Consider the following 19,330-nt stretch of genomic DNA (forward strand, 5'->3'; position numbering starts at 1 on the left):
TATGGTTTTGTTGTTCAGAAACTAATTCTTTCAGGGCAGTCAGTTTCTCTTGGGTTAGCGGCCACTGATCCACCCATATAGGATCAGAGGTCTTCCACGACAAGGGTGCCGCGGTTTTCATATCTAATCAGGTATTGTCAAGGTGGCGCCAATCTGTTGCAGAAGATCTCTACCCCACAAATTAAAGGGTACTTTCAATATACAGGGTTGGATATGGCCCAGAATCTGGTTGGAGGCAAGTGTGGAGACTGGTAGCCAGCAGGCACTTTGGCACGCCTTTTGAGTACCTCCCACCCCGCGCACTTCAGGAGCCTGTTCTAGGGGCCACGTTGAGGGCCATTCTGCTAGACTGATGACGGATACATCGGCTCCTGTATCTAAAATCCCTGAAAAGATCTTACCACCCACTCTGTACTGTTCCACGGGCTTTCCAGCGGGAGAGGGGTGAATCACGGCTGCCGTCAGATGTGCCTCTTCTGTTGATCGGGTAGAGCCGAATCCACCAGTTCTCTGCCTGTCTGTTTCCGTCGTTGGGGGAACGTAAGGAACAGTTACAAGTTGCGCCCATGAGTCTCCTTCTTTAATGGCCATAGGTAAATGGCTCCAAGCCTGGACCTTAATTGTTCCGGTGTAGTCAAAATCGATTACTCCGGGAATGATGTGAATACCCGCTTTTCCAGACGAGGAGCGGGGCAGAACCAGGCCAACCGTCTGAGGGGGAAGGGGTCCTGTTAACTGGGTATCATACACTAATAATTCTCCAGGGAGCTTTGTTTCGATATTTTGGACTGCTACTAAGTCAATTCCTGCACTCCCCTTGGTGGCTGATTAAAGAAAGTTGTCTTCGGTTGTCCCCTTATTGTCCCTGGGCCTGGGGCCGGCCCGTCAACGGGTTTCCCGACCGACACTGATTTGCCCAGTGATATCCCTTCTGACATTTTGGACATTTCTTTGAGGGTCTTTTTTCTGCCCCCGTCCCTCCTTTGAATGCTCCCCCTCCTGGGGCTCTACACTCCCTTTTAAAATGACCCGGTTTTTGACAATTATAGCAGTTCCCGGTGGGCTTGGAGCCTCTCTGCAATGCCCCTGCTAACAAATTCATGGAGAATCCCTGGCTTCCTACCTCTGCGCAAGCCCTAATCATATCTGCTAGCCCGTAACTCGAGCGGTGTGACACTTTGCAACACCTTTTTACAGTCCGGATTAGCATTTTCAAAGGCCAAGTTTAATAAGAGCTCGCCTTGTGCTTCCCCATTTTCCACTTGTCTCGAGATCGCTTCTTTCAACCGGTCTATAAATTGAGCATAGGGCTCGCTATGTTGTTGTTTTATTGCCGAGAACGACTTCGTCGGCTTTCCCATTTCTGGTACTCTCTTAAAGGCTCTTTGCACACACTGTCCTATAGCCACAAAGGCATTGGCCGGGAGTTGAATCTGCATATTGATATCCTCAAATTGACCTGTACCATAAATCTGCTCAGGCGTGATCCCCGCTGCGTTAATCACAGTTGCAGCCATTCGATACTCACTGTCCCATACAACATACTGGGCTGGAGTCAAAATCATTCTGAACAGATCTTTCCAATCTCTGAGTGCCATGGTATATCCATTGGCTATTCCCTCTATCATTCCGCTCACGAAGGAAGAGCGGATCCCGGTCTCAGTGATTGCTTTTCTAAGTTCCCGCATTACTGAGAACGGCAAGGAGTTCCATTGAGCTATCACCTGCCCTTGGTTATTCTGTACGTAACTAACAGGGAAGAATGCCGGTCCCGTTCCGGCTTCCCAGATGTCATCTTCCCAGAAGTTCGTCCCATTCTTTCGTGCCTCCTCAATCCCTGCTCTCACCGCCCCAAGGGTCACAGCAGGTTTTGCCGCTGTCTCTGAAGCGGTGTATGGCGGAGCTGCCTCCGTCGGGGGAAGTACCTGAGGGTACTTGAGTTTGGGCACCTCCTCTAAGAGAGATGCCGGCGGGGCAGTAGGGGATGCCTCGAAACCTAAATGCCCTACTGCCCGCGAGACTGCTTGCCACGCGACAAGATGTCGTGGCGCAGCCCGGGGCTCCTCTTTTAAGTATGCCCCTAATTTTCCCCACGTATCCTTGTCAAGTCTCCCCTTCTCAGGATACCATGGGCACTGACAGACTATTTCCTTTAAGAGACTCTCGATCTCCCATAAGGTAATGTCCTTGTCCTTATTCAGGCGCTGCACCAATTGGTGGAGCTCCTTAGCATGCCTTCTCTGCTCCGTAGATAATTCTCCCCCCATACTCACGGGACTACGAATGGTAGTGGCACGCAGACTTCTCCAGTCGGTGAGTGGGGTTGCTCCTCCGGCGCGTTCCGGCGGATCACGTCGGGGTCACCAGCTGTAGAGCGAAGAAGGACACGAGACAAAGATCATGGGCGAGGCATCCCGAGCACCCTCGGTTGCTTGTATTTATTGTAGGACATAAACAAGTTACATAAGCAGCCGAGCAATAATTGGAGGATGATTACATCGTGTTCTTTTCTGATTGGCGGTTAGCGCGCGTGATTGTAGCGTGAGCAGCTCCTTACTCGGCAGTTGCAGTTGTTTGCGCTGTTCGGTGATTTTCCATGCCTGCCTTCTTGGCTCGTGGTGTGCCAGCGTGTCAAGTAGGCAGGGAAATCAAATCAATAATTTTCCTACATGTAAATTCAAGGTAAAAATACTGATTGCGAATAACAGAGCAGCCGGATGCAAAAGAGGCCAGGGCTATTGTACCTTTTAACAGTTGTGTAGAATTTGTTATGTAACCTACACTTGATGCCATTAGGTTGTGGTCACCAAGTCCTACTCAGAGTAGACCCACTGAAATAAATAGACGTAAGTTAGTCATGTCTGTTAACTTGGGCAGGGGGTCAGCTGGAGCCGGAGGGTCGTCTGGAAAGGGGGCGTGACTGAGGAATGCCTTCCAGTGAATTTTATTGGGGGGGGCAGAGAAATGAGAGAGTCATAAAGAGGTGAAAGGGGGCTGCGCTTAGGGAAGTGGGCGAGGGGGGTCTGGATTATGGGGGTGGGGGTTTAACGCAGACAGAGGGGCTTTGTCTCGCGTCCTTCTTCGCTCTACACTTACAAGATCTGAACAGGGTGGTTCATGACAGCTGCTCTTGGAGGTCACTGATTCATAGGGGCACCATAAGTCGTGGTCGACTTGGAGGCACATAACAACAACTATTACCTACCAACGGATCACTGTGCTTATGCAGGAGAGGGCCTCTTGCAGAGGCAGATAAATGGAGAACACCAAAGTCAGGATCATTCAGACCATGGTATTCCCGATCTCTATGTATGGATGTGAAAGTTGGACAGCAAAAAAAGTGAATAAGAGAAAAATCAACTCCTTTGAAATGTGGTGTTGGAGGAGAGCTTTGCGCATACCATGGACTGCAAAAAAGACAAATAATTGGGCGTTAGAACAAATTAAACCAGAACTATCACTAGAAGCTAAAATGATGAAACTGAGGTTATCATACTTTGGACACATCATGAGAAGACATGATTTACTAGAAAAGACAATAATGCTGGGAAAAATGGAAGGGAGTAGAAAAAGAGGAAGGCCAAACAGGAGGTGGATTGATTCCATAAAGGAAGCCACAGACCTGAACTTACAAGATCTGAACAGGGTGGTCCATGAAAGATGTTCTTGGAGGTCGCTGATTCATTGGGTCGCCATAAGCTAAAATCGACTTGAAGGCACATAACAACAACAACTAGTGTTTTTTGTGTTCTTGTTTGTAAGCCCGGGCTCCTTTTGGGAGGAAGGGTGGGATATAAATTTATTTATTTATTATTTGATTTATATCCTGCCCTTCCAGCAGGAGCCCAGGGGAGCATAAATAATAAATAAATCATAATAATGTATATATCCCAATCCACAACAAACCTATTCCCAATAAATATGTGACTGTTTGTTCGTTGTTCATCACGCATTTTATTCCTTATCGACCTCTTTGGATACACTTCTGGGCATTCTGCAATCATCATCTCCATTTGGAGCAGCTCTCTGGTTGCCATGGCAACAGTGCTTCCTGGTTGACACATGGGGGGAAGGAGGAGGAAGAGCTCTACGTCGCCCCGCCCTTAGGCTATCGAGTGAGGTTGAGGACGCCGCAAGGCACCTCTTCAGCCTCGGGCCTCTCTAGGCGTGGGCGGGTGGACGGATGTCCGGAGGATGAGAATCACACGAAAGAGAGATAAATAAATACAGGACTGGCACCTCCCGCTCGCCATAGCTTAGTGACGCCACCGGCCGAGCCGAGCGGCCCCGCTGATTGGCTCACAGGCTGCAATGGGCATGCGCATTGCGAAGTCCTGAAGCCTGCTTGAAAGTGAACTAGGGAGGGCCCACTGGAGCTCTTAAAGGGGCTCGAAGGGACTTTCGGAAAGGCTGTTGCAGGAGCAAGATGGTGAGTGTGGGAGAGTCGTTGGGCGCGGGGAAAGAGCTGGGATGGAATCGTTCCTCTGCTTGCTGGGACGGTTTATGTCACTGGAGTTTCATTGGTCTGAAATTCCCATTTTTTGAAAAAAGTTTATTATTTTAATAGGAAGGAGGGGTCCCAGTCTACCCGCACCCCCCATGCATTGGGGGAGGAAAGTCTTTTGCCTTGCAGGAGTGGAGGGTGGTCTGGGAGGGACCCTCCTTCCTCTTGAACATCGAGAAGCAAACAGAAGAATTCGACCAATGAACCGGAATGGGGCCCATTTATCCGAAGGAGACAAATAATGCAGTGTGGGCTGAGAGCCAGTCGATTTATCTCTTAAAAGGTCTTGCATAATCAATATGGCATTTAAAAATAAATGTGTCTGTGTGGCTTCCTGCAGGAGGAATAATTTGTGGCTGCTGTTCGATTATTATTGTTTATGTAAAGCGACGCCTTTTTCCAGACTCTTCGTCTGCCCGAAAGGGGTAGACTAGAATCCGCCTTCCCTCAAAGAAAAATCACGGGGATTCTTGCAAGGAAAGAGCCAAACTGTAATTCTTCCCATTTGTATTTAGCTGGCCCTTTCTTGGAGAAGGCTTCCCCCGAGGTGTTCTCTTTTGTCTGTTTCTCCCTCCCAACTCTGCTCCACCCACCCCCTGGAAGTGGCTGAGGGGTGTGTGTGTGTGTGTGGTGTATTTCAAAGACTGATTCGTGGGGATTTGTTGTTCATTGCCACGCGCAAGTGTCTCACTCTGTATTCCAGGTTACTTAATGCAGAATAAGTACCCTACCGTATCTCTGGATCTCTACATTCACAGTCGGGGATGTGGATTAAATGTTCCCCTTGCGGGCATGAATGGAGAGGGTGGGGAGATGAGTCGCTAAAATGCTTCAAGGGTGACCAGTCCACATTATTTAATCAACGAACTGCAGCCTTGTGCTTGCTTACTCAGAAGTAAGGCCCACTGAATTCAATGGGTCTCACACCCAGGTAACTGTGTAGAGTTAGTGAAGGGAATGGCTGACTGTAGTGGCCTCCCCCCCCCCCCGTGTATGTTTATAAAGTGGTAGGTATCATCTGCTTTTGCGAATTGGAGTTGCTCCAGATGACTTGCAGCCTGATTCCACTGCTGTTTGCTTGGAAGTAAATTATATTGGATTGCACAGGTAAGTGCAATCTGGAATGCCACCAGATGGGGTTTTGTGTGTGTGTTTTATGCACCTTAGCCACCCCGGAGAATAAAGATCAATAAGAGGATTGAATTGTCTTTTCTCATCTATTCCAAGGCACACCTCTGTACAGACTTGTCATTCTAATCTGCTTTAGTGAATGGTGAATTTGGGACCGGGGCGGTGGTTGTGTTTGGCTAATCTAGTGTGAAAGGATGTGATCGTGTGCGTGTCTTAGTTCCTTTTTGCTTCTTCTGCGCATCTACCATGATCTCTCTCAGAATACTAAACTAATAGTAGCACTTTTTCAAAATATGGTGCCCTTACTATGGGCTAAAGGTGCCGCCCTCACCTCACCTATGGCTGCGTTCTCTCCTTTCCTCCCCAAAACCCACTCAGGGAGCCCAGAAATGTAATTGTTGACCCCTCTCTCTCTCTCGCGTGTGCTCTCGCTCGCTCACACCCCTTGGGAAAGTTATTTCCTCTATAACCTCCCTGTTGTTCCTCTCACACCCACCCCAAGCATAACTCCCTGCTCACCCTCCAAGCATCATCCGTGCTCCTAACAGTAAACATTTTGTAGCCAACATGGAGTCACTGAGTGATAAGAGGGAAGTATTCTTGGGAGAATTGTGGGGCTTGCAGAAGTACATTTAAAAAAAAAACTCAACTGTGCCAAAAAAACAAACCAATCCATGTATGCCTCTGTCTAGCAGCAACTGGGAGGAATTGCAAGTGGGGAGAGTGGTGTTCAGTGGTGGCTGGTGGTGTCATGACAGTGGACTAAAATCTGGAGCGGATTCCACTGCCCCACTGATATGGCGCCACCAGCCACCACTGGTGCTATTGCACTCAGGTCCTGCTTGTGGGCTTCCCATAGGCATCTGGTTAGCCACTGTGAGAATAGGATGCTGGACTAAATGGGCCACTGGCCTGATCCAGCAGACTCTCCTTGTGTTCTCACAGTGGCCAGACAAATGCCCTCTGGGAAACCCAGTAGCTAAGGAATGTGGAGTGTCAGACAGAAAAAGAAACATAGAATCATAGAATAGTAGAGTTGGAAGTGGTCTATACGGCCATCAAGTTCAACCCCCTCCCCAATGCAGGAATCCAAATCAAAGCATTTCCGACAGATGGCTGTCCAGCCATCTCTTGAATGTCTCCAGTGTCAGAGAGCCCACTACCTCTCTAGGTAATTGGTTCCATTGTCATATGGCTGTAACAGTTAGGAAGTTTTTCCTAATGTTCAGTCGAAATCTGGCTTCCTTCCATGGGAAATGGGAGAAGGAGAAGAGAGTAAAATGCCCTACTTGGAGGGAATGGCTGGCCACAACCCTGAACTGGAGTACTCCTTTTCAGAGGGAGGTTACGCTGCAACATTTTGTTGCAGGTTCCCTTATATAGTGTCTTTTTGGTCCTAATGATGCTGTCCTTCCTTCCTCCCAAGATGGTGGATCAAATTGAGATGAGCTCTATGTTGGGGTGGAGAACCATTGGCCATCCAGATTTTGTTGGGAGTCCATCATCCCTGACCATTGACCATGCTTGCAGGGATTGACAGGAAATGGAGTCCTACCAACATCTGGAGGGCCATAGGACCCCTATTCCTGCTGTAGGTGACTCTGTATTCCCCTGCAGGCTTGGCTCGGCTTGCTTCTGTGAGCATATTTGCTTTTCAAAAATAAACTTCCCACGTTCTCGGCATGTGATTGGTGTCAGCTGATGGAAGGGGGCTAGTGCGTGCGTGGCAGTTGTGCTAGATGGTCTTGATCATAATGCTCAAAAGGCTAACTGTCAAGGAAATTGGCTTATGTGCCAAAAGGCTGTGGAGGGAACTCTTTCAGCTGCCTTCCCTTGGACCTTGGTAGCCTCAAGCTGTTTTGTTTGTGGGAGCTCTTAGTCTTATGTCTGGCTGTGCACACAAAAAATGTAGGGCATGCCTGTCTTGCAAAACTTAATCCAGTTTTACTCTCAGGATGGCTTCCTCCTCCCCACCCCAAGCGTTACGTCCTCTGTAGTTTTGCAGAGGAGCTGACGCTTCTCTGCTAGATTCTTCACTCCCTTGAAGTAGTATTACAGTATTAGTTCCAGCGATGTACATAGTGCTTTGAGATAAACATGCTTATATTGTTCATCATGCTTTAGATTAACATAAGCAAAAGGAAAAAAGAGTCAGTCCCCTGCCCCATGGAGCTTGCAATCAAAACATCAGCAGTAGAAGAGGATTCAACCCAGCTGACTTTTAAACAGGCTTAATTTGTAGTACAGAAGTGATTCCAAATTGCGACACAGTGGGAAGATGTAAGCTGGAGATGTGCAGATGCCTCTCCTCCTATTTTCCTTGGCAACAGGGCTGTGATAAGCTGTTCTGATGCTCAAGGGCTCCGTGCTGGCTCAAAGCCCCCTATTATTATGAGCAAATGCTTTCTGGGTGGTGAACTCACACTTCCCAACAAATACCTGGAGGCAGCCTGTTCAAGAGGAGGCGCGGCTCAGTTTTCTGATGTAATTGCTAATCTGCATGCAATTGTAAGTGTAACCGCGAGGAATATATTTTCATAAAGATACTTGTGAGAGTCAGAGCATAGAACCTCAAACTGGAATAGTGAAGAACGTGTTTTGTGACGACTGTTAGCCGCTTTGCTTCTGTTTCTCCTTTTTGGGGTACCATTGCTCCTTCTGCCTTGTGTAATACATAATAATCTACATTCCATGCACAGTAACTTGGCATCCGTTTGTCCCTCTCATGCTGGGCATGGCTATCCCAGGCAGATTTCATTGCAGAGAGCAAAGGAATTTGTAGGCAAGCTGTTTTCTCTTGGCTCTGTAGTTTAACAAGAACATTGAGTCACCAATGTATACTCGGAAAGGCTCCAGCATGAGCTATGGCCCTGGGTGGCATTTCATCTTGTCCCTTTATTGTATGCATTCTGATTTCCCAACTTTCATCCGTGGAGCTCATGGTAGCGTACATGATTCTTCCCTTCTCATTCTATTGTTGCAGCAATCCTGTGAGGTAGATTAGGCTGAGAGACAGTGACTGGTCCAAGGTTGCTCAATAAATATAAAGCTGAATGGGGATTTGAACCCTGGTCTCCCAGGTCCTAGTCCAACACTCTAAGCACACCACCACACTGGTTCTGCTGTTTGCAAACCTGGTTTCTGTAAGATGTTCTAAAAATGCATCTGGGTCGTGGCAGAAGTAATAATGCAATCCTAGGGATGTCTATTCAGAAATAAATCCCACTGAGTTTGGTAGAGCTTATTTCCTAAGGCAGTGGTTCCCGACCTTCCCCCCCCCCCAATAGGCCACTTGAAAACCCTTGAAGCTCTTGGCGGACCACTTAATGATTTTTCTGCCTGCCGTAGCAATTGTAATGTGCTGTGCTAGGGGCTGTATGATTTTCAGTTGTAATTCTATTGCTTCTTTCATTTATTTATTTATTTATTACATTTGTATACCGCCCCATAGCTGAAGCTCTCTGGGCGGTTTACAGCAATTAAAACAAGTATACAAATTTAAAAACACATTTTTTAAAAACAATTTAAAACACATGCTAAAATGCCTGGGAGAGGAGGAAAGCCTTAACCTGGCGCTGAAAAGATAACAGTGTTGGCGCCAGGCGCACCTCGTCAAAGGATTCATTCCATAATTTGGGGGCCACCACTGAGAAGGCCCTCTCCCTTGTTGCCAGACTCCCAGCTTCCCTCGGAGTAGGCACCCGGAGGAGGGCCTTGGATGTTGAGCGTAGTGTACGGGTGGGTTCGTGTTGGGAGAGGCGTTCCATCAGGTATTGTGGTCCCAAGCCATGTAAGGCTTTATAGGTTAAAACCAGCACCTTGAATCAAGCTCGGAAACATACAGGCAGCCAATGCAAGCGGGCCAGATATTTCTGATATTGTGTTTAATTGTATTACAATTTGCATTTTCATAGAATTCAAATTATTAGAGAATAAAAAGAATCCAGCGAGTTTGGGTACAGGAGCAAGAGAAGTATCCGCGTTGTTCTGAAGCTTTGGCTTGTGGTAGGTGTAAATGCGGGTGCAGGGAAGGGGCTGTATATAAATTGGAGATGCTTGAAACAGAGGGAGTTTGGGTGTGGGAGTTGTTTTGTTAAATTATCAATATAAACGAAAAAAGGAAAAGTTGTGGCGAGAGTTGCCTTACGGGACTTCCTGCTACAAGACTTCAAGGCTGCAAACCTAATCACGGTCGCTAAAGAATAAGACCCATCGAGCTCAGCCAATAAGCTTCTGAGCACATGTGACATACCTGTGTGTTCTCCACACGCGGACCTAATATCAGGTTCGGGAGGGAATTTAGAGCGGGAAAATGGGGGTAGGGTATTACTAGGCACCTCTCCCATAACCGCTTCTAGTAAAACCCAAAGCCAAGCTGGGAAACCTGATCACTGATCTAATGTGAAATGAAATGAAATGAATCTTTATTGCTCAAAGCCATAGGCAGAGCTTGGAAAAGTTACTTTTTTTGAACTACAACTCCCATCAGCCCAATCCAGTGGCCATGCTGGCTGGGGCTGATGGGAGTTGTAGTTTTGGGAGGGTAACTTTTCCAAGCTCTGGCTACCACAATTCATCACATGTAAAAGGAAAATAAAATATACATATTAAGATACAAGTCATATTTCAACAAACAGTCCGACAGCATACAGTAAAGGGACAACAGCGCTACATTTCAAATAAAATTTCCTCTCTGTCCCAGGCGAAAGATACACTGACCCACCCCATGACTTAGTGGATTATTACAGCCATAATGGCGCCAGGGCACAAGGTTTTTGTTTTGGTATCTAGCTCTTCGTGTCCTTGTAGCTAGAGCAAATTTTGCCACCTGGGTAGTTATAAATGTATTGTTGCCTTAATACATATCTGCGCCAGGAAAGATCTATTTGAGAAGGAACAAAGAATGTAGAAAATAAATGTAAGCCTTGGGGACTTGTATAGGGGGTAGCTTAGTAGATAATGTACAATGTTCTCAACTTCACCAGATTCACAGATACAAACTCTTTAATGAGTTGGAATGGTAGAAAATCTCCCATCCAGAAATGATCAAGGGGATGGAGCGACTCCCTTACGAGGAAAGGTTGCAGCATTTGGGGCTTTTTAGTTTAGAGAAAAGGCGGGTCAGAGGAGACATGATAGAAGTGTATAAAATTATGCATGGCATTGAGAAAGTGGATAGAGAAAAGTTCTTCTCCCTCTCTCATAATACTAGAACTCGTGGACATTCAAAGAAGCTGAATGTTGGAAGATTCAGGACAGACAAAAGGAAGTACTTCTTTACTCAGCGCATAGTTAAACTATGGAATTTGCTCCCACAAGATGCAGTAATGGCCACCAGCTTGGACGGCTTTAAAAGAAGATTAGACAAATTCATGGAGGACAGGGCTATCAATGGCTCCTAGCCGTGATGGCTGTGCTGTGCCACCCTAGTCAGAGGCAGCATGCTTCTGAAAACCAGTTGCCGGAAGCCTCAGGAGGGGAGAGTGTTCTTGCACTCCGGTCCTGCTTGCGGGCTTCCCCCAGGCACCTGGTTGGCCACTGTGAGAACAGGATGCTGGACTAGATGGGCCACTGGCCTGATCCAGCAGGCTCTTCTTATGTTCTTAAACACAAGAAGCAATCAAAATACAATTAAAAATTAGTATGAATATTTAAAGTGGACATGCCGCAGACCACCTGAATGAAGCTTGTGGACCACTGGTGGTCCACGAGCCATGGTTTGGGAACCCCTGCCACAGGGCAGCCTTTGCTAACCTGGTGCCATCCAGTAGTCTTGGACTACAGCCCCCATGAGCCCCAGCATCATTCGCCCCTGCCCGGTGGAGCTGTTCAGAATTTTAGTCCAAAACGTTTGGAGGGCACCAGGTTGTGAAAGTCTCCCTTTTGGAGCATGCTTAAGATTGCATCCCAAGTTGATGGTGGTAAGAGGATACCTGTAGGGAAGTGCTGCCCACTGGGAATAGTCTGTGCCCACTCCAGCATAAGGCACAAGTTCCTCAGCTGTTGCTTTATGTGTCCTAACCCTATGATGTTCTACTACATATTTTGGAAAGTTGTTTGTTCACTATGCATTCGATTTTGAACACCTTTAAGTTACCATAACCAAATTTTGCATGATGGTTTCTGACACCAAGGATTGGGTTTCTGCTCACTGATTTTTTTTAAAAAATATTTTGGTTGCTTAGACTTACAAGGCTGCTCGTCTTTTATATTGATATGATTCTTCTCAAAGGATGAAAATACAGGTCCCTGCCCCAAGGGGCTTACAATCTAGAAAATGACAGAATGAAGATAAATGGAGGGACAGTGAACCGGGGTAAGAAGATGTGACTTTAACTCCAGCTGTAAATACTTGCAAGGGCTTACTTTCCATCAGATATGGGGACTGTGGCTTATTTTGAAGACTTCACGAAAAGTTTGGTTTTTGATGAGGGATTTGAAGAAAGAGGTTTAGCATCATGCTGGTGTTCTAGGAGGGAGGACAGAGGCAGGTAAATTGGGTTAGAGATTTCGGCTGATTTGCAGTACATAAGAATATAAGAAGAGTCTGGCTGCCGGATCAGGCCGGTGGCCCATCTAGTCCAGCATCCTGTTCTCACAGTGGCCAACCAGATGCCCCAATGGGAAGCCTGGAAGCATGATTTGAACACAGCAGCAGCTCTCTGCCCACCTGCTATTCCCAGCCTCTGGGATTGGCAAAGATTTCTGACACCCAACTGTTTAGGAGCAGCAGCAGCAACAAAATGATTTTCCCCACCTAAATTAGGCCAGTGTAGTGTAGTGGTGAAGGTGCTGGACTACGACCTGGGAGACCAGGGTTTGAATCCCCACACAGCCATGACGCTCACTGGGTGACCTTGAACCAGTCACTGCCTCTCAGCCTCAGAGGGAGGCAATGGTAAATCCACCTCTGAATACCGCTTGCCACGAAAACCCTATTCACAGGGTCGCCATAAGTCGGAATTGACTTGAAGGCAGTCCATTTCCATTTTTTCAAATTAGGCTGCAGAAATGAAGAAAGCTAATTGGGAGTTGGACTTTTGTATGAAGGGACCATGAGCTCAGTTCAGGTATCGAAAACTAATTTCTAGGCTCAAAATATGCTCAAGAGGCGCTCCCTTCTTCTTTAATTCAAACTGTGCGTCTTTTGCACCTGGCTCTGCTTGGTAGATCTTGGGATTCTAGGGAGTGAAGCAAAGGGCAGCGTTCAGTGCCAGTCCTACTCAGAGTAGGCCTATTGAAGTTAAGAGAGGTGAACCTAAGTTAGTTCATTCATTTCAGTGGGCCTACTCTGAGTAGGACTTAGTTGAATACAACCCAAAGTAGATTCAGCAAGCTGGAAATCTTCCTGCCCCTGCAAGAGGCCCTTGGACAGCTAGGTGTGATGCAACTGAATGAGTAAAGTTCACGGTGTTGGGATATAAGGGCAGGGAGACAGTGGGCAAGGCCGTGGATGGCTTCGAAGGCAAATACAGGAATCCTCTCCGTACCTGCCTTTGGAGTAAGTTCCATTGCACTCGCTGGCTTTCCTTTGAATGCATCTGCTGTTCTGCACTCCTTAGCAGTCTGCAGGCTCACGTCTTTGGCTGCTACGTTGGGGAGAGTAAGGCTGCAATCCAATACATGTCTGCTCAAAAGTAAGCTCCATTGGGTTAAATGGTGCTTACTCCCAGGTAAGTGTGTGTGGGATTGCAGCCTAAGATAGTAAAGACATAGGACACTAAGGCCTCACCCGCTTGCTTAAAAAGCACTGTTTGTCCATAGGGCTTGGTACTGGGCTTTTTACGTAAGAATGTAAGAAGAGCCGTGCTGAATTTGGTGCAGAGCAGATGGATTTTATTGCGTAATGTTCCAGAGCTGGTAATGATGCGATGCCACAATTGCAGTACGTGAAGGTCTGGAATTCCTGGATTCCTTTCCACCAAACGAGTACAAAGGTGTTCATGTCTGCCATGAATACATATAATGCACTATCTAGATCAGTGGTTCTCAAACTTTTTTGGTTCGCGGCGCACTGTAAAACATATAAACATTTTCTGGCGCGCTTTGTGTACACAATTAAAAATATATTAATATATTTTAAACTATGAATAAAATTAAACTATAGAAAACTATTACTTACCCTATACAAATGGGTTTCTTCTCATTTTTAAAATATACTTTCATAATATTTGAGGCACACCTAGCCACCTCTTAGGGTGCACCAGTGTGCCTGGGCGCACCATTTGAGAATCACTGCTCTAGATACTCTGGCATGCAAATATCCTGTTAAATAATGTACCACCTTTGTACTGTTTTGTTAGTTGTTATATGTTATGAAATCAATTAAAAAAATAATAGACGAAGAGCCCTGCTGGATCAGGCCATGGTCCTGCCCACGTCAACATCCTGCTCCCCGCCGTGGCCAACCAGCTGTCCTGCTTATGGGCTTCCCAGTGGCATGAACACAGTTTGTTCTGTTTGTTTATTTAACAAAAATATATATACTGCTTAAGAACATAAGAAGACCCTGCTGGATCTGGGAAGTGGCACATCTGGCCTTAGCATCCTGTTCTCACAGTGGCCAACCAGATGCCCATGGGAAGCTTTTAAGTAGAGACTTTATCCTAGTCTGTATCTGTGTTGGAATTGCTTTTAATATGTTTCTAAACCTTTTTTTAAAAAAAGGTGTCTGTAAAGCTTTTTTTAAAAGATGTTTTAATATGTTTTTAAGGATGTTTTGTTTTAAAATATTTTGAAGTCTGTTTTTATGATGTTTTAGAGTGTTTTTAGTGTTTTGTTTGCCGCCCTGGGCTCCTACTGGGAGGAAAGGGTGGGTTAGAAATCAAATAAATAAATAGTAAGCCTGCAAGCAGACCTGACTGCAAGAGTACTCTCCCCTCCTGCGGCTTCCAGCAACTGGTACTTGGAAGCGTACCGCCTCTGACTATGGAAGGAGAGCATAGCCATCATGGCTAGTAGCCACTGATAGCTTTATCCTCCATAAATTTGTCTAATGCTCTTTTAAAGCCGTCCAGTTTGGTGGCCAGCACTGCCTATTGTGGGAGCGAATTCCATTGTAAAAAACCGTATGCCTGGTAAAAAACTAAAAGCTTGATTGTAAAAAAAACAAACCACCTCTAAGTGGACTACAACCTGGGAGACCAGGGTTCGAATCCCCACGCTCGCTGGGTGACCTTGGGCCAGTCACTGCCTCTCAGCCTCATGAAAACCCTGTTCATAGGGCCGCCATAAGTCGGAATCGACTTGAAGGCAGTACGTTTAAGTGGTTTACAAAAAACATTAAAACGATTGATAAAACAGTTTTAAAAAGTAACTAAAAACATTTTTAAAACAATTAAATTGGCAACAGACTAAAGAGACTAAAACGGATCAACTGAAGAGGATAGGCTTGCTTAAATAAAAAAAGTGTTAAGCAGGTACCGAAAAGATTGCAGTGAAGGCGCCTAGCTGATGTCAATAGGCTTCTAAAGAGTACATGCTGCCACACTAAAAGAACAGTTTCTCACAAGTATTATGCAGCACCTGTAACAAGAACAGTTCTGCAGGTGGAAGTGTTTGAGTGGGCACGTACAAACTAGTCCTGTTTCCCCAAATCCACTGTCTTTGGCAGGAAATAGGGAACCAGTGGTCCTCTAGGTGTTTCTGGACTCCGTATTTATTTATTTATTGTATCTGTATACCGCCCCATAGCGGAAGCTCTCTGGGCGGTTTATCAGCCTCAGCCAGCATCCCCAATGGTTAGAGAAGACGGCAGCTGTAGTCTAGCAACATCAGGAGTGCCGCAGGTTCCCCTTCCCTGGTCTACGGTAACTTTCCTGACGCTGCAGGGTCCTGGGTCTGTTTCTTCCCTCCAGAATAGTTACTTGTCTTTTCTGTCTCATTATTTTCTGGGATTTTTGCACTTGTCTTGAATCCTTAGCAGCTTGGGGGGGGAGTCAGAGGGTTGTTTCTGGCTGAAATGACAACTATCTTACTCATCCCCCCCCCTTCTTCCCTGCCCGCTACAGAGTGAATCCCTCGTGGTTTGTGACGTCGCTGAAGACCTTGTGGAGAAGCTGAGAAAATTCCGTTTCCGCAAAGAGACAAACAACGCTGCAATTATCAGTAAGATGGAAGGCACTCCTCAAAAAGTTGCAAAAGGCCTCCGTGGGTGGGAATGGTCTGCCAAGTAGGAACAGGGGATGCTGGGCTTTGCGTCGGCCCTAGATCTACGTGCCCTTCTGTTTCTGAAAACGACTGCGCAGTGGAAAGAGGTTTTGCATTTTGACACCCACAGAGGAACAGATTCCTCTGCACATGCCAATGTCGTGGCAGTTCTTTACTTCTGAGTTTGATGAGTGGCCTTAAGGCAGCTTGCCCATGCAGTGCAGGGATGGGGAGCCTTTGACAGCCTGAGAGCTTTGCGCATACCATGGACTGCGAAAAAGAGAAATAATTGGGTGTTAGAACAAATTAAACCAGAGCTACCACTAGAAGCGAAAATGATGAAACTGAGGTTATCATACTTTGGACACATCACGAGAAGACATGATTCACTACAAAAGGCAATCATGCTGGGAAAAACAGCAGGGAGTAGAAAAAGAGGAAGGCCAAACAAGAGATGAGTTGATTCCATAAAGGAAGCCACAGACCTGAACTTACAAGATCTGAACAGGGTGGTTTATTGGAGGTCGCTGATTCATAGGGTTGCCATAAGTCATAATCGACTTGAAGGCACATAAAAACAACGTGATATAAAACTGCCATTTGGGTCTTGTGGTGGCAGCTCCACGGTGGTTCTTCTGAACGCCTTTAACCATGTAGTTAAGCTTTGGATCTGTTGGTCTAGAGCTGAGTTTGTGGGCTTCAGTGGCTCTTCTGCGAAGCCTGTTTTATAATCCCAAGGATTCCTTTAAAAACAAAAGAAGATTACAGCCCTTATGGTTACAGAGATAAGTGGGGATGTGTCATGGTGCATGTCCTTGTAAAATGTTTATTCTTTCTCCTTCCCTGCACTGGTTGAGCAAACATCTCTTAAGTACAAGAATCTGCTGTAGTGGTATTTGCGAATTTCAGGGGTTTAATAATGGTGGGGAGGTTTACATTTTTAAAAATTTATTACTAGGGGCTGCACCTCTGCTTGCTTCACTAACCTACACACTTCACCACCCACCCACTTCCTTTACGCCTGCCTGTCTGTATCTCCTCCACTGGCCCAGCAGCTCCCAGAAGTCTGTCATCACACTGTAGTTCACAGTGCCACCTGTCAGCAGCCTGGCGAACTGCTGCATGATGACATTATTAGGTGAATATTTAAAAGGAAAAATATTTATATCCCGCCTTTCAAGTGGCCTTCAAACAGCTCGTAATGAAATAGAAGGTAAATGAACGCTAGGAAGAACAAAAATTGTTCAACGGCCATCAGCAAAAACAAAGGTACCACACCCGGCAAATGTCCAGTTAGTGTAGCTCAAAGCAAAAAAAATTAAAAAGTATGGCTTCTATCTGGTTTCCATATGGCAAGAATATCCTCCTGGAGAAGTAAATTGGGTGCTACTACTGAGAAAGCCCTGTCCCTGCCGAGGATCTAATTAGGAAAAGAGGGTTGAGGGGAGCTGCCTTATACCAAGTCAGACTGATGGTACACCTAGCTCAGTATTCTCTACACTGACTGGCAGCAGCTCTCCAGGATTTCAGACAAAGAGTCTTTTGCCAGACCTATCTGGGACCTTCTGTGCGCAAAGCAGGTGCTCTGCCACTGAGCTGTGGCCCTTTCCCATAGATTAGGGAGGCAAGGATTGAGGCAGGTCAATTCTCTGGGCGGCTTGAGTGGTACTAACCCTGCCCTATCAGTTGTGCCACTGTCCACAGTGATTAGGTCCAGCCAAAAGAATGAAAGGAAGGCATGCTCTTCTAAAAAGAGAAGAAGCGGAGTGAGTAGCGGTGGTGCCCTCCATCAACATGAAGTTCGCCTCTGTTCTTTCCCCCTTTTGCTGTAGTGAAGATCGACAAGGATAAGCAGCTGGTGGTTCTGGATGAAGAGCACGAGGTTTGTGGATGGGCTTCTCGTGTGGCGGGGAGTTTGTGGCTCTGCTTTGAGTTGGAAAGTGCTTGAAACCTGCTCCTTCTCACGGCAAGGCTTTTCTTATTTCTGGATTTTGCAGAGCACCCACTTGGGCCGGTGTATAATCTACGAGTGGGAACTTATGCTAATGGAAATGCTCTGGCATCAAACAGAGCTTGAGAAAGGACAGGGAAAGCCTAAGTGATCTTGTGTTCACATGGGCCCCATTTTTAAGCCTGTGGGAAATAAAGTGCAGTGATTTATTTATGTAAACTCCACAATATCAGTATAACCACTGAAACTATGGGGAAAATAGATTGATATTTGATTATTATTTTTTTAACTCTTACTCTGGGCCGGCCCTGACATCAGGCAGAGTAAGGCAGCAGCTTCAATGATTTGTTCTGTCAATTGCTATGATGTATGCCATTTTGTATAACTACTGTGTAGGTCTGTTAATAGGCGGCCTATAAATTAAAGTATTATTATTATTATTATTATTATCTCTTGCCTCCTCCTTAATGCTACCAGGGCATTTCTCCAGATGAGCTAAAAGACGAGCTTCCAGAGAGACAACCTCGATATCCTTTTTCCGGTGGCTGATATGTCTTGGTTTCGAAAACCCCGTTTCTCTTCTCAGTATTGGTGCCTACAAAGGCCTTAGGAGCACAGAAAGCTGCCTTATGCTGAGTCGGACAATGACTCTATCTTGCTTGGGATTGTCTACGCTGAGTGGCAGTGGCTCTCCAGGGTGTCAGGCAGGGGGACATTTCCGGCCTGAGCTGGAGATGCTTGGGATTGAACATAGGATCTTCTGCAGGCAAAAGCAGTTGCTCTGCCAATGAGCTACAGCCCTTACCCTTAAATCCGACAGATCCCTGGCTTTGCCCTTGGCACACACGCTCAGCCTTCGTTTCCAAATCGTGTGAGGCATTAGTTCCCCTCTATTCAGCACTGGTTAGGCCTCATCTGGAATACTGCGTCCAGTTCTGGTCTCTGCACTTCAAGAAGGATGCAGATAAACTGGAACAGGTTCAGAGGAGGGCAACAAGGATGATCAGGGGACTGCAAAAAAGCCCTATGAGGAGAGACTAAAAGAATTGGGCATATTTAGCCTGGAGAAGAGAAGACTGAGGAGAGATATGATAGCACTGTTCAAGTACTTGAAAGGTTGTCACACAGAGGAGGGCTGGGATCTCTTCTCGATTGCCCCAGAGTGCAGGACATGGAATAATGGGCTCAAGTTGCAGGAAGCCAGATTTTGAGTGAACATTAGGAAAAACTTCCTAACTGTTAGAGCCATACGACAATGGAACCAATTACTTAGAGAGGTAGTGGGCTCTCCAACACTGGAGGCCTTCAAGAGGCAGCCATCTGTCAAGAATGCTTTGATTTGATTTCTGCATTGAGCAGCGGGTTGGTCTTGATGGCCTATAGGCCCCTTCCAACTCTACTATTCTATGATTCTATGAGGCTTGCAAATCCAGGCGCTGTAGCTCAGTGGTAGAGCACCTGCTTTGCATGCAGAAGGTCCCAGGTTAGATCCCTGGCATCTGTAGGTAGGGCTGGGAAGGTGCTGTGCCTGAAACCCTGGAGAGGAGTTCCCAGTCTGCGTCGGCAACATGGAATAGATGGACCTGCAGTCTGGC

General features: G+C 46.4%; 1 protein-coding gene across 4 annotated transcripts in view; it reads left to right on the top strand.

Annotated features, from left to right (window-relative positions):
• Positions 1–19,330, top strand: part of GMFB (glia maturation factor beta) — a 510,168-nt gene that overhangs the window by 477,886 nt on the left and 12,952 nt on the right. For 2 of the 4 annotated variants that reach the window (XM_061612525.1, XM_061612526.1), the window contains exons 2-4: positions 15,645–15,742; positions 17,617–17,666; positions 18,213–18,262. In XM_061612525.1, coding sequence (XP_061468509.1) covers positions 15,645–15,742; positions 17,617–17,666; positions 18,213–18,262 — 198 coding nt within the window. Of the gene's footprint in view, positions 1–4,222; positions 4,430–15,644; positions 15,743–17,616; positions 17,667–18,212; positions 18,263–19,330 lie in introns of those variants that run through there. The other 2 variants (XM_061612524.1, XM_061612527.1) reach the window with 2 other exon arrangements.

The sequence above is a fragment of the Rhineura floridana genome, chromosome 2 (genome assembly GCF_030035675.1).
Source record: "Rhineura floridana isolate rRhiFlo1 chromosome 2, rRhiFlo1.hap2, whole genome shotgun sequence".
In the NCBI taxonomy this organism is placed as follows: domain Eukaryota; kingdom Metazoa; phylum Chordata; class Lepidosauria; order Squamata; family Rhineuridae; genus Rhineura; species Rhineura floridana.